This window comes from Acanthochromis polyacanthus, chromosome 10 (genome assembly GCF_021347895.1).
Source record: "Acanthochromis polyacanthus isolate Apoly-LR-REF ecotype Palm Island chromosome 10, KAUST_Apoly_ChrSc, whole genome shotgun sequence".
Lineage (NCBI taxonomy): Eukaryota > Metazoa > Chordata > Actinopteri > Pomacentridae > Acanthochromis > Acanthochromis polyacanthus.
In genome coordinates this window covers 41813735-41826720 of record NC_067122.1, presented here as the reverse complement: position 1 = coordinate 41826720, position 12986 = coordinate 41813735, and the positions used below count along the sequence as shown (strand labels likewise).

Sequence of the window (12986 nt, the reverse complement as noted above, 5' to 3'; positions counted from 1 at the left end):
AATGGGAAAAACAATACACAAAACATATAATGACAAAAATAAGAAAAACACAAGCAAGACAAAAGGGAAACAAAACGACCAAAGTCAGACAAAAAAGATGGAAATTAACAAAACTGACAAAATATTACATAAATGAGACACAAAATAAAGAAACAATGAACAATCTAGTATTTTACTTTTTGATCAAAACAACTTGCCATGGTCTATAAAGTATTTTAAATTTATAGTTTTACTAATTTACAATCTGCAGTTAATGTCTTCTCTGGAATTTTTACACTATGAGGGCCGGATTGGACCCTCTGGAGGGCCAGAATTGGCCCGTGGACCGCATGTTTGACACCCATGGGTTAAAGTCATTGACACAAAAGTTAAAAACTTGCATCAGTCCTGCTGCATAACTTAACCTAATTTACAGTCATTGCATTGTTTCAAATGGCAAAAATTTAATAGTTGTTCAGCTGTAGGTGAGACCGACTCAAACTGTCTAGAAAACCAAAAATTATGAGCAGAAAGATGCAAATTAAAGACATTCCTCTGTCATCTGTCATTAGATCCACTGTTTAAATCAATCACCTCTGTAAATAAACGTCATTTCTGTGTGTCTCTTGCAGGTTGCTCAGAAGATGGGCTTCCCACCGGCTCTGGTGAACGAGGCAGCAGAGAACATGATCAAACTGTACAACGTGTTCATTAAGTACGACGCCTCCATGGTGGAGATCAACCCCATGGTGGAGGACTCCTCTGGCATCGGTACGCACACTCCTAACACGTGAAATAATGCATTTTACATTTCATATCCCGGGATTAGAACGTTGACAATCACAGCCGAATGTGGTCTCAGATCCAGCTTTTAAAATCTGCAGAAATCAGAAGTGTTTATGGATGTGTTGCTCCGAAAGATCGAGTGAAAAGCCGAGCTGTCACAGGAAGGAGGGAGATTGTTTAAAAACGAGTAGAATGGTGCACATTTACAGTCTCTTCAGGCTTCAGCGACAAAATAACATTTAAAACTTGTCACTGATGCAGCAGAATTTTCACTCGCTGCTGTTCTCTCGTGTCTGTTTCTATACATGTTCCGCCACATCGCCCTTATACAGCAAAAAGAGCCCATTATGGTATTTTAATGAATGCCAGTGTGGTGTCGGGTATTTTTTTTCTGCAGTAAAACACAAGACCTGATAGAGACGTCAAAAAGCCTGAGTTGTGCGTCTGCTTTGGGAATGCTGACCTAATCAGATCTTTCTTTTTTTTCTTTTTTTTAAGCATCTGTCGGAGTCTGAAAATCTTCAAGGATCAGTCTGGTTTTTGCCTTTTTGTTTTCTTAATGTCCACAAATCCCAAAACAACAAACAAAACCCAAACAGAGAAAACTAATTTATAATAAAATAATCATCAGTTTATCAAGTTTTTATTATTTGTGTTAGCCATCAAAAACAGCCTCCCTGCTGCATATACAGAGACTAATAGCAGCCTTTTGGTCCAGACGTGAAACCTTGTTTGCTGAAATCAGTAATTTGCTGTGTTTCCACGAGTCCGAACGTATGTCCACATGCCGGCGTAGCCTTTAGAAAAGGTCGGGGAGTCAGAGTTAATGACTTTGTCTAATGCACAGCGATGAGCTCCTCCGGCAGGGATGGCAGCTCTGCAACACACTCGTATGAAGAGCTGACCTTTGTGTTAACGGACACCGGTACAGTTAATGACCATCAGACCAGCAGCGCTCACATTAGCCTGATGACAAGTTGGGTCCTTATGCTCGATTAACGTCATATCACTTCAAGAAAATGGTCGTTAATGGTTATTATTATAAAGAAAAGGTGGTTATCTTCTCTTTCTGCTTCATATAGTGTAAAATATGGCTAGCTGTGTAGCCACACTGGTTATGTATTGCAGATATTCTTAATTAAATTCTTCCTAAGACAAATTACACATGAGGTTTATCAGTTCTGCTGCAGATATCCACATGGCCCCTTTGAGGTTTTGTTTTTCACATACTCACACAGTATGTGCAGTGAAATGCAAAGTGTCTGTACTCAGAGGTGTACAATAACAGTAAGACATTAAAAAAAGGAACAGTTATTTTAAATAAAACAACAGATAAATAGAAAGAGGTACAGTGCCATAGATAATGAGGAGGTAGAGATTTTAATGCTGAAGTGCAGTGTATCTAAATTATTTTAAATTAAGTTTGAACTAGTCTAAATGAAGTTGTAGATATCTGAACTAGGGATGGGAATTTCGACTAATTTACGAACCGACTAGTCTCTAATTTTATTGGCGACAAGTCGGTTCGGAAAACTTGCAATTTAACCCTTTAAGCGCCAAAGTCGCAATATTGCGACAAGCAACATTGCTGAACATAACAAGCCATAGCTTCAAATATACTGCCTCATGTGCCTCATGTACTGTACACCAGGAGATGGCGGACATCTGGAACTTCAATCTGAGCATCAGTTGTGGGCGTGTTTTCATTCAAAGTTTTGGAGTTTACAGAGTTTGAAAACCGAGGAGACGAGACTCGTCGTCGGAGCGTATCAGAGCGCAAGACGGCACATTTTAGAGTGAGAAAACTCACCGTACTGAGAGGTCTGGTCAACGCTGACAAAGTACTTTGTCAAGTAATGGCTTACTCATATTCTGAAGAGGAATATTCACCCTCTGATGAAGATGTTCAGTCGTTCACTGAGACAGAAAGTGCCGCTACGTCTGTCCGTAACGACAGCGGGTCGGTGCGCCATGACAGTCCAAGCAGCACATACTGGAGCCGATGCTTTGCTTCGGGGTGGCAGGAAGGGACGTGGTGGGTGTAGCTGGAGTGGTCAAAACACCGCTAATGATGAGGGGGATAGCGGGGGTTGAAAAAAGAGACAAGCATATGCTACTGGCAGGATCAACCAGGTAGCCCAGACGGGACGAGCGTGCGGCGCACGCCCAAGCATAGAGCTGCATGGCGGCGCCCTGTCGGGGACAAGGTGCATGATGCTTAATGCAGCGTTTAACCGACTAGTAAAATACTAAAGGTTTAATAAATGAGTAGGCGGTTAAACGATTAACGACTAGTCGCGCACATCCCTAATCTGAACCTTCATTCTGATGTCAATATAATTACAGAGATCGTAATTTGGAGTTTTGACTCATTTTGACTCAAATACTACTTTATTTGATTAAAACTGCTTTTTCAGAGCAGCCTAATGCCAAGTTCTGCTAAATTTTAACTACAAATCTCTAATTCATGAAGTCTCATTCTCCCCAAGCGACTTTCTGCCTTTTTCACTGTGTTTTCTTACAATCTCATCCACTAATATTGGACCAATATCAAGTGGAAATACTTATGAGACATCTACTATTATTATTTGGAAGTGCAAATTGAATTACAGATTTCTACTTGTCCTTTTAATATGATATCTGAAGTACAATTGTGATTTTGACTGACAATATCTGTCATTCAAATTTCAGATGTTTAAAGTCTGCTATTCAATGTTAAAAATGGCTTGACGTAGTAAAATGCCGTAGCTTTGTTTGCTAATTTGTATGTTGTTGCTTTTTAAAAGTTTTTCTCAGAATCCGACTATTTAAAATTGTCTTTTCTGAAGCAGAAACTAATGAAAAAAGCAGGCATTTGAGTAAAGAAGCACTATTAAAACATAAAGGCATAAACAAATAGTTTCTAATGACAAAAATGTCATATTTGAGTTTTAGTTCGTTGAACATAACTAAAATTATTTACATTTATACTCACATTACCTATAAAATGTAATAGAATTACATATTATTTTGCTTTGCTTTATAATATTTTTTGCCATTTTCTTTCTATCATTTATTTTATTTATGATATTTGTTTTCTTCTTTCTGTTTTGAACAATTTTATGAAAACAATGCAGGCACATATGCAAGGCAAGTGTCAGCAAATTTGAGTGTAAATATGGGTGTGAATAGGACACAGTAGATGTTTCTTCTTTGTCCATCCTGACTTAAATATTCCAACAAGAATGTGATTACATCAGTTGCAGTGTACAACACAAGTCCAGTTAATAATAATTAATATTAGTCTTGAATTTCCTTCAGACCAGATAAGAGATGCCGGTTAGACACTAGAAGCTCACAAATCTGAATGAGAAAGTAAAAAACAAGAATAATAATAAGTGAATGCTCTTCTTTCTTTCCAGTTATTGCAGAGGTGCCCTTGAGCAAAGCTGATGTGCTTTTGTTGCATATAGAGCCACAGTGCTACTAAAAAAGCAGCTTTTCCTGCACAGATAACAGTTTGAAGCAAAGAATTAAAGCTGAGTTTAAAAGAGAAGGTCGTTCCACTGGAGCCGGAGGTGGAAAATGTAATTAAATTTAATTTTTTTGTATTTTGCATAATATTTCATGCAGTTTATTTCATTGAAGGAGTTTTTTCCTTTTTTCTGTCATTTGTGTCTGATTTTTATTTATTTTTTACCCTGATTTTGTCCCGATACAATACCGACAAAAGAACAATCGACTTCATCATTACTTTTGCAATCTCTTTCCACAAAGATGCAAATGATCGGACACTTTTCTTTAATGCGCTGGCCCAGCATTCAGTTCATCCTCGCCAGCTCCTTTATGTAAATAGTAATTTTTGGAGGCAAGAATATTTTATTAAGCCAGAGTGTGTTGGCGACCTTGACATATGAATCCATTCAATCCTCAGATATCCTCAGGCCCCAATTCTTCCTCCTAGTAGTTAAATATTATAGCATATAATCATGATATTTGGTATCCTCCATTTGTTTAACTTCTTTATTAACATAATATCTGACTTGGAGATAGCTGAAGGAATCTTTATTTCCAAGGTGAGGAAAGTGTGTTAATGGAAGCTGTAATTGTCCAAGTGATTTTTGCAAATGTCTTTTTGTGATAAAACACCTCCAGAGGAATATTTTTGATGACTTGTCCTGCAATTCAAGGCTTTTGTATGAATGTGACCAATCAGATGTGCTCTGGGGCGACTATATGTTCTAATTAACAAGCTGTGTTATTATGTGTTATAAAAAGTGAGCGTGTGGGGGAGATCTGGTTTAATATCCAAACTGGCTTCTTCCTCCTGGGCTCAGCACTGCAGATGAGAGCATTTATGGCAGGTCAATTTAGCATTTATTAGAGTTACATCAGGAACTCTAATAAATGCTGAGGAATTATCATCAATGTCTTTTGACTAGTTTTTATTCTAGAAATCTACGCCATTCTAATCAGTCCAGCTCAACAGTAATTCACATTTTTACAAGTCAGAAAGACATTTGCAGATACCTCAAATGTTACTGTGATGAGTTTGAATCGGGGATAGATTGATTATCGTGGCCGATATTTGCCATTTTTGATTATTGATGATAAATTAAAGGCTCTATTCAGGTCTCTCTGTCTGTAGTCACTCTGTGGTCTCAGAATGACTGGACAAGAAACACAAACCAGGAAGTTAGCTTCTCTCACAGCTGATCTGCTAAGCTAACGGTAGCCGCTTAGTTAAAAGGCAACCACAGATTGACGTGAAACAGAGTCTGGAAAATGATAATTAATTAAAGCTGTAAGATCTTAGAGGACAATAAAGGTGAAGGACTGGAAATATTAAAGCTGCTGTCCGAGTTTCTGTTTGTTTTCAATTTATGTATCATTGTTTAACAAAGCTTAAATGTGTTAGTCTATTTCGATACTATAATATAATGTAGTATGACGCGATATGAAATTTATTCATGAGCTCCGCCTTCCTCTCATAGACCCCATGTTATTCCAAAAAGCGCCGGTTGCTGCCGACCAATCAAGTTCGAGCTTCAGCTTTGTCATGCTGTCAGTCAACGGTTACGCGCACAGCAAGCAAGCCCATGCAGAGGTGGGCGAGCTACGCACTTACGCAACCGCGCGCACATTTGTTTGCTTGTGGAGGAGAGAGCATCAGGGATCAGCAACTTCCAGAAAAGTTACCAATCCCACGGCTTGTCAGGCCAAGAGACTGCAGGACGTTTTTTGGCTCGGGGTGCTCGCGTCGCTCCCGACCACGGCCTCCATAGCCCCGCCTGACGGCTTCGTTTAGATGCCCGACCTCTGGAGGAAGATGTTGGGGCGTCTGGGACATACTCTTCGTCAGAGGAGTCATGCAATTCTGAACTCTAGATAGAAATAAATAACAATGTAACACATATACACGCGTAATGCACTAAGTTTGATAAACAACGTCATCGAGAGGGATACACGAGTGTAATCACATATTGAAACTTTACTCGTTCGTCCTAGCAGATTCATGTTATTTTGGTATTAGGACAAGTTAGACTCAATGCAGCATTCTAACGTAATTCCTTTATTATTACTAAATGTACTAAATGCAGAAGAGGGGAAAACAGCAAAACAGGCCATATGCTGCAGCACTCCGGGCACTTCTCTCATGTACTGCGCGCGTGCACAAATAAAGGGGCGAAATCAGAGGGAGGGACCAACAATGTTTTGGGAGACGCTGCGATTCAAACTCCGGACAGCAGCTTTAGAAAATAGACTGACCAGCTGATTAATCTCAGTGGATCCCACATCAGTACACTAATTTAATCACTCCTATTTCTATTTTACATATTCAATTATAGTCACTGTTACTAATATAAAAGTCTAGTTATGAATGACAGGTTCTCTGCTATCACATGCTGTTGAAACAATACATTTAATGCATATCGGTTCCAATTACTGGTTTTCTGTCTTTCTTGACTACCAATAATTGATGTTGTATCGATCCTTTAAAAACCGAACAAACAAACCTATATCCCTGCTAGTTTAAATTGTTGTGCATAATGCTGCTGATATTTGCTGTATTCCTGTTGGATATTAGTCGAGTAAAGCATTTCAGCTGCTGTGGAAGATAACGTCATTAAGAAACGGAATTTGTGGTCATGGTGGTAAAACGACTCATCATGTGCAGTTACGGTTTGGTTCAATTCAGTTTTATTTATGTAGTGCAGATTCACAACATGTGTCATCTCACAGCGCTTAGCGTAGCAAGATACAGACCTTATGAAAGTATATACTGACGACAGAAAGCCCAGCAATCCAAAGTCGGTTTAGTGTATTTGAAAAGCAAAGTGCCTCCAACTTGCTGTAGGTTTTGACAGAAATATGCAATGTCAAAACTCAGATTTCCATAATTATAATTACATTTTGATTATCACAATTCCAGTTCATAATATCTACATTCATTCTGGATGGTCTGGACAATTTTAAAATAAAAGCAAAATGTAGATATCTTCAACTAGAGTTATGACTGGTTATAAATAATAATTATTACTTGATATATTAATATAGATATTCTCATTGTGGATATCTGCAGCCAGAAGGGTAGATATCTGTACCTCTAGAAACCTCATGAATGGTAAAAGAGTTTATCTGAAATCTTCTTTTGACTAAAAAGCATTAAATTACAGATAAATGCAGCAATATCTGCAATCCATATGAAAACCTGAGTAACTTTGCATACGATGTAATGTTTCACCTGTTTGTGAAGATCGAGGGGACAAATTTAGTCATTTTCCACAATCCAAAATAATGTATTCAACCCAACACTTGTCTGCAACTACACAAGGACAGTGTTTTGCATGTACCGGTATATGATATGTAGATATGACCTACTGCACATGTGTGAAATGGAGTTCTCCAAGCAGAGTAGAAAAGTGGTATAATTATCCTCTTGTGGCCCCCATTTCTGCAGGGGAGTATAATCAAGGCTTAACTGTTAGTCTCACCTCCATGTGGCATCGCTGTATTCATTGAACCACACAGGCTGTTAAAATGATCCATTCACATCTAAAAATTAGCATTCTACTCTTAAGAAAGCCCTTCTCCACATATTGTTTTAAGATGAAGGCACTCTAAACTTCCATTTTTTTTAACATTCTGCGTTGTTTGCTACTGATTTCAACATCCTTAAAGGGAGTGAAACCCTTTGCAGATGTGAAATCATCCCTGAAATGCTGCCGTCGTCCGTGACAGCACAGATATCCAGTGAAAATTTGAATCACCTGTCATATGAGCCAATCCTGCCCTCTCTGCTGTTAAAAGAAGGAAAAAGGAAACCTGTCACTGCTGCAGATGGTGTCATGAACCGAGTCCTCTGACGCCACAATCTCTTGTCTTGCCTGTCAACAGTGATGTGCATGGATGCCAAGATCAACTTTGACTCCAACGCAGTGTACCGCCAGAAGAAGGTGTTCGACATGCAGGACTGGACTCAGGAGGACCCCCGGGACCGGCAGGCCGCCAAGGCAGACCTCAACTACATCGGCCTGGACGGAACCATCGGCTGTCTGGGTCAGTGCTCACCAAATGTCACGAACACTACAGAAGTTTTAGAGACGATGAGTTTGAATAATTATGCTCGCTTTGAGAACAAACAAACGTGAGCACATTTTCAGTTACTGCAAACATGATGGAACTCAGAGAGATTTAGTTGAAGCAAAAAAGAGTCAGTTCCTCCATTTTAGACTGGAAGTCATATTTTAGGCTGTTCTTTCATCTAAAATCTTATTGTGCTGCAACCTGCAGAATCACAAGCAGTTTCTGGACGTAATTCTGCTCCTGTCACATTTTTTACTTGTTTTTTACTGAAATAAAAAGTCCTGCACCTCTATGGACAGAGAACAACCGTTGCTAGAAGTAGATAGAACTTAAATATGTCTTCTGTGCAGTGAAACAAAGTTATAATAACCCCCCCCCCCCCCCAAATTTTTTTTTTTCAGTTTTTTTAAAAAGTTGTAAAAAACCTGGAATAAACGTGCACCACATTTTCCCAAGTGCCCACAGATTTTAATACTGGATAAAAATCCATGTTTTTAATTGATATCCAAGTAGTTTCTAAATGTTTTTATTTGTTCCTGTCATATTTATTCTCACTGTGGGCTCATTTTTTGCTGCACTATAAAGTCCTACATCTCTATGGAAACAGGACAATTACAGCGAGAACGGGAAAAAATCCATATTTTATAGATATTTGGGACAAAGTCCAAAACCAAAAGTTAAATGGTGCTGATTATTTCTGCCCACAGAAACATCAACACAAACCTGGGGAAAAAAATCCACATGCTATAGATATTACTATGTCTGTTTATGTTGTCACTGCTGCTGCAGTTTTCTGGTTACTAGAAAGTTGTTTCACCATGCTGGTTGTATCTTTGGGCAACTTTTCTCCTCAGTCTCTGCTTTGTGTAAACACTGCCTGCAGTCCAGCCGAAAAGTGTCTGAATGTTTGTCCAATGATGGTTCGTTATGCATGGCTTCTTAGCTGCACCAATAAACACAGATTTTTAAATTTTTTTAATAAAATCTGGTGCAAACTACTTATTTAGTTATCTATTCAGTGATTTTGATTAAATATCCTGATTTGAACCAGAATTCACACATGATTTGTTTAAGGACCATCAGAAAGTTGAAAAATCAGACGATTCTTTCTGTTTTTTTGCAGGTTCTTGCCAAACCAAATTTGGCAATTTTGTTTAAAGATAACATGCCTTTTGTAAATTATGGCAGGTTTTGTTTTCAAGGGTTAATTTGATTTATTTTATTCTTATCTTTGGGTTTGAAATGATGCACTTAAAAACTTAAGACTTAAAAACTTAAACAACACGTTGAGTTTTGGGAAGTCATTTTTAACTTTTTATTTTCATTTTATTGACAAAATTATTAGTTATTGAAAAAATGCGGTCAGTTAAAGACTATTTACGAAGCAGAATCCGTCTAGTCTTTAGGGATCAAAAAATCTCTCAAATTGATTTAATTTGAACTTTCACACCTTAGGAGTCGTACAATCGATGCATTACAGTTCTTATCAAGCCCTCAAAACTTCAGAAAGTGCAGATGCTTTAGTCAAAAACAACTAAACTTCTCTCTTAGGTTTTTGTTTCACTTCTTATCTGACAGGCTACTTCTTTTCTAACAGACGGACTATAATTCCCATAATGCACCTGAATTGCACGTCTCCTCCCTGTTTAAGTCTAACATCCCAGTTTTTAACAGAGATGGGTACAAATATGACAGATAGGATTATGCTGGGAAATAAAGGAGTTTGCTAAATGTGCCCTGTGATTAGTCTTAATTGCAGTCGGTGTGGAGAATAAACTCATCTTCATCATCATCCTCCTTGCTGTGTTTGTTTGAAAGAGGGAAATTTTTCAACTTAATCGCTGCCTCAGCTCCAAACATAACCTCATTACAACCTGCTGAGCCGCTGAATCACACTGCGTTTACATGGAAACTGTTGCGTTTGCTTTTTCCGGCAGGTGTGTTTCTAATCCTCCCTCAGACGCAGAACTTACTCTGAACGTTGTCTGACTTTTAGTTTCCGAACAACTGAAGACGGATCTCTGTTATCTTTTTGTGGATTTAAGTTGTAGTTGCAGCAACACCGACATGCGAGGTCAAGAGAGCTCACTTTTCTCACTTTTTCAACCTTTAACGCCTTTCCTTTAGCTTCTGTTTGTCATTATTCCTATTAAGGCTAAAATTAATAATAAAACTAATGAAAAGTAGCCGCTGCTGCTTGCCTTCACTCTTTGTTCTTGTCTTTTGTTTCACAGCAGTCGGCATCGAGAGAATGTTTTTCTTTTTTCTTCTGATTTTCTTGCTGAAGTCGATGATATTGTGCCGCCGCGCTTCATGAATCAGGGATGAATCGTACATCAATACTGACCTAATTTTATGCACAATCCATGATGAGGAAGATGCCTAAAAATAGAAAAGCAAGGCAAGAATATTATATTGTCAATATTTTAGAAACAAGACCCCACAAATGATTTTTTCCAGGTAGCTGCTGATTTGATGCGTCACACTTTATCAGGATTTCTACTGCCTCAAACCGCTCGAGAGTAAAAACCACAATGAGGTGTTGCACAACTGGTGTTTAAATGGAGTCAGCAAGATGATTCAATCCTTAACTGATTCAAAAATAATGTTCAGATTAATGAAATGAAATGCCTTTTTGAATGCTGTAGATTTTTCGCTTTTGCGTTCTTGTGCCCTTTTCAATGGTTGTATCTGGAGCTGCAACACTATAAGAAAGTTAATTCAACATGTACAGCATTTTTCCAACTGCCCACAGGTGTTATCAATGCTGGAAAAATCTCCACTTACCATTAATATTTTACTATTTACATTTGTTTTGTTTTAATGCTTGTTTCTTATCTGCTCTGTGTGAACACTTCCTGCAGTTACACCAACAGCTTAAAACTGAGGCTTCTTGGTTGCCACCTATAAACTATTTTTCCATTTATTTCTAGTAAATTTGTAGCAAATGATACAGAAAGAATGAAGTTATTTGAGTAAAATATCAACTAGAAATTAGCATTAGATTTGTTTAAGAACCATCAGAACATTGAAAAATCAGACCATTCTTCCTGTTCTTAAAGGTTGTTGCTCGATAAAATTTGGGAATTTAATGTATAAATGACGTACTTTAATAAATCTGCTGGCAGGTTTTGTTTCAGAGAGTTAATCTATGAGTGCTGTTATTCTTATTTTTTTCGATTTTAGAACAATGCTCAAAAAACTCATAAAATAATACATTGAATTGAGTAATTTTTGACATTAATGCCATTAATTAATTGTTCCTGAATTGAGAAAAGCAGTCCTGGGAAGGACAACAAACCTTTCTATTTCTTCTTTCATATTATAATACTGTGATAATGAACTGATTATTTGGAGGTTGTAAGCTGTTGGTTAGTCTAAAAACACAACCTTTAGGGTATAGTGCTGCCATTGATGATTATTTCCACTGCAAATTTATCTACTGATTATTTTCTTGATTATTCTGGTCGCCGTTTATTCTATAAAGATGTCAAAAATGGTGAAGAATGCCAATGAGTGGCCTTAAATCTCAAAAAATTTTTTCACATAAAATGCTCAGTTTACTGTCACATAACCAAAACCTTTTCAATTTTAAGACAGTGTATTAAGAAAATAATTATATTAGACTCTTAAAAAAATAATACTGGGACAAGATAATTCATTTTCAAAATAGCTAGAAATTAATTTATCAGTTGACAACCAATCAGTTAATTGTTAGAGCTCTATAAAGGTTTTGGGAAATGATGAGAGACTTCTCTCATACATTATAGAGTTAGCAATTAATCAAGAATGAACCTAATTATTGAGTAAAATAATCATTAGTTGTATCTGAGTTGCTTTTATTTTCTTTCTTTTTGTGTCTTATTGATAGCAGACAAAATATATTTCAAATTTCAACCCTCATAGTACTACATATGAAGTAGACAGTTAGCTTAGCTTAGCACAAAGAGTAGAAACAGGTGAACTAGCTCTGTCTAAAGGTAACAAACCCACCAACTGGACTGATTGTTAAGCAAACACAACGTCTTCCTGGTGTCTGGTCAAAAACTACACATTTAAGAGGCCTTGAATGCCCTGCAGGAAGTGTTTTCTCCAAAATATCAGACAGTTTCTTTAAAAATGTTTTGTGATTTTATAATATTTATTGTAGCGTAGCTTCATGTTTGTTGATGTGAACCTGCTCAGTGTGACACATTTGTTTATATAAAAAGCACTTAATAAATATAAGTCTGCAGGTGTGTTTAGTTTAATCTCTGGTATTATTTTTTTTCCTCCTCTGTTTGGCTGCGTGTTGCTCAGGTTCAGGCCATCCTGGTCAACATCTTCGGAGGCATCATGAGGTGTGATGTCATCGCCCAGGGCATCATCATGGCCGTGAGAGACCTGGACCTCAAGATCCCCATCGTAGTCCAGTTACAAGGTACAGCAAACACATGAAACCAAGGGCGTAGGTTTGCATAGGGACGGTAGGGACATAACACTACCAACTTTTCAAGAGGGTCAAATTGTCCCCACCAACTTTAAGCAACCCTATTTGCATTTTATAATGAGTTCAGTTATAGAGGTAATTTTGATTGTCTTCCCATATGTTGTAAGGATAGAATTGACCCTACCATTATTAAGCGAATTGTTTTCAATATGTTCAGACCAGGTTC

The 12986-nt window shown here is 37.6% G+C and overlaps 1 protein-coding gene across 1 annotated transcript; it reads left to right on the top strand.

The window, feature by feature from the left end:
- Positions 1-585: 585 nt before the first annotated feature.
- On the top strand, positions 586-12768 carry LOC127535840 (succinate--CoA ligase [ADP-forming] subunit beta, mitochondrial-like). Its single transcript, XM_051954729.1, has 3 exons — positions 586-750; positions 8143-8339; positions 12631-12768. The coding sequence occupies exons 1-3, from the start codon at positions 624-626 to the stop codon at positions 12766-12768; spliced, it is 462 nt and encodes a 153-aa protein (XP_051810689.1). The 5' UTR covers positions 586-623.
- Positions 12769-12986: the final 218 nt, after the last annotated feature.

What these genes read in the sequence shown, in the direction of transcription:
- LOC127535840 (XM_051954729.1), top strand. Translation starts at nt 624, where the DNA reads ATGGGCTTCCCACCGGCTCTGGTGAACGAGGCAGCAGAGAACATGATC. An exon ending in GGAGGACTCCTCTGGCATCG is followed by an intron (nt 751 to 8,142) that starts GTACGCACACTC and finishes GCCTGTCAACAG; the next exon opens with TGATGTGCATGGATGCCAAG. An exon ending in ATGTCACGAACACTACAGAA is followed by an intron (nt 8,340 to 12,630) that starts GTTTTAGAGACG and finishes CGTGTTGCTCAG; the next exon opens with GTTCAGGCCATCCTGGTCAA.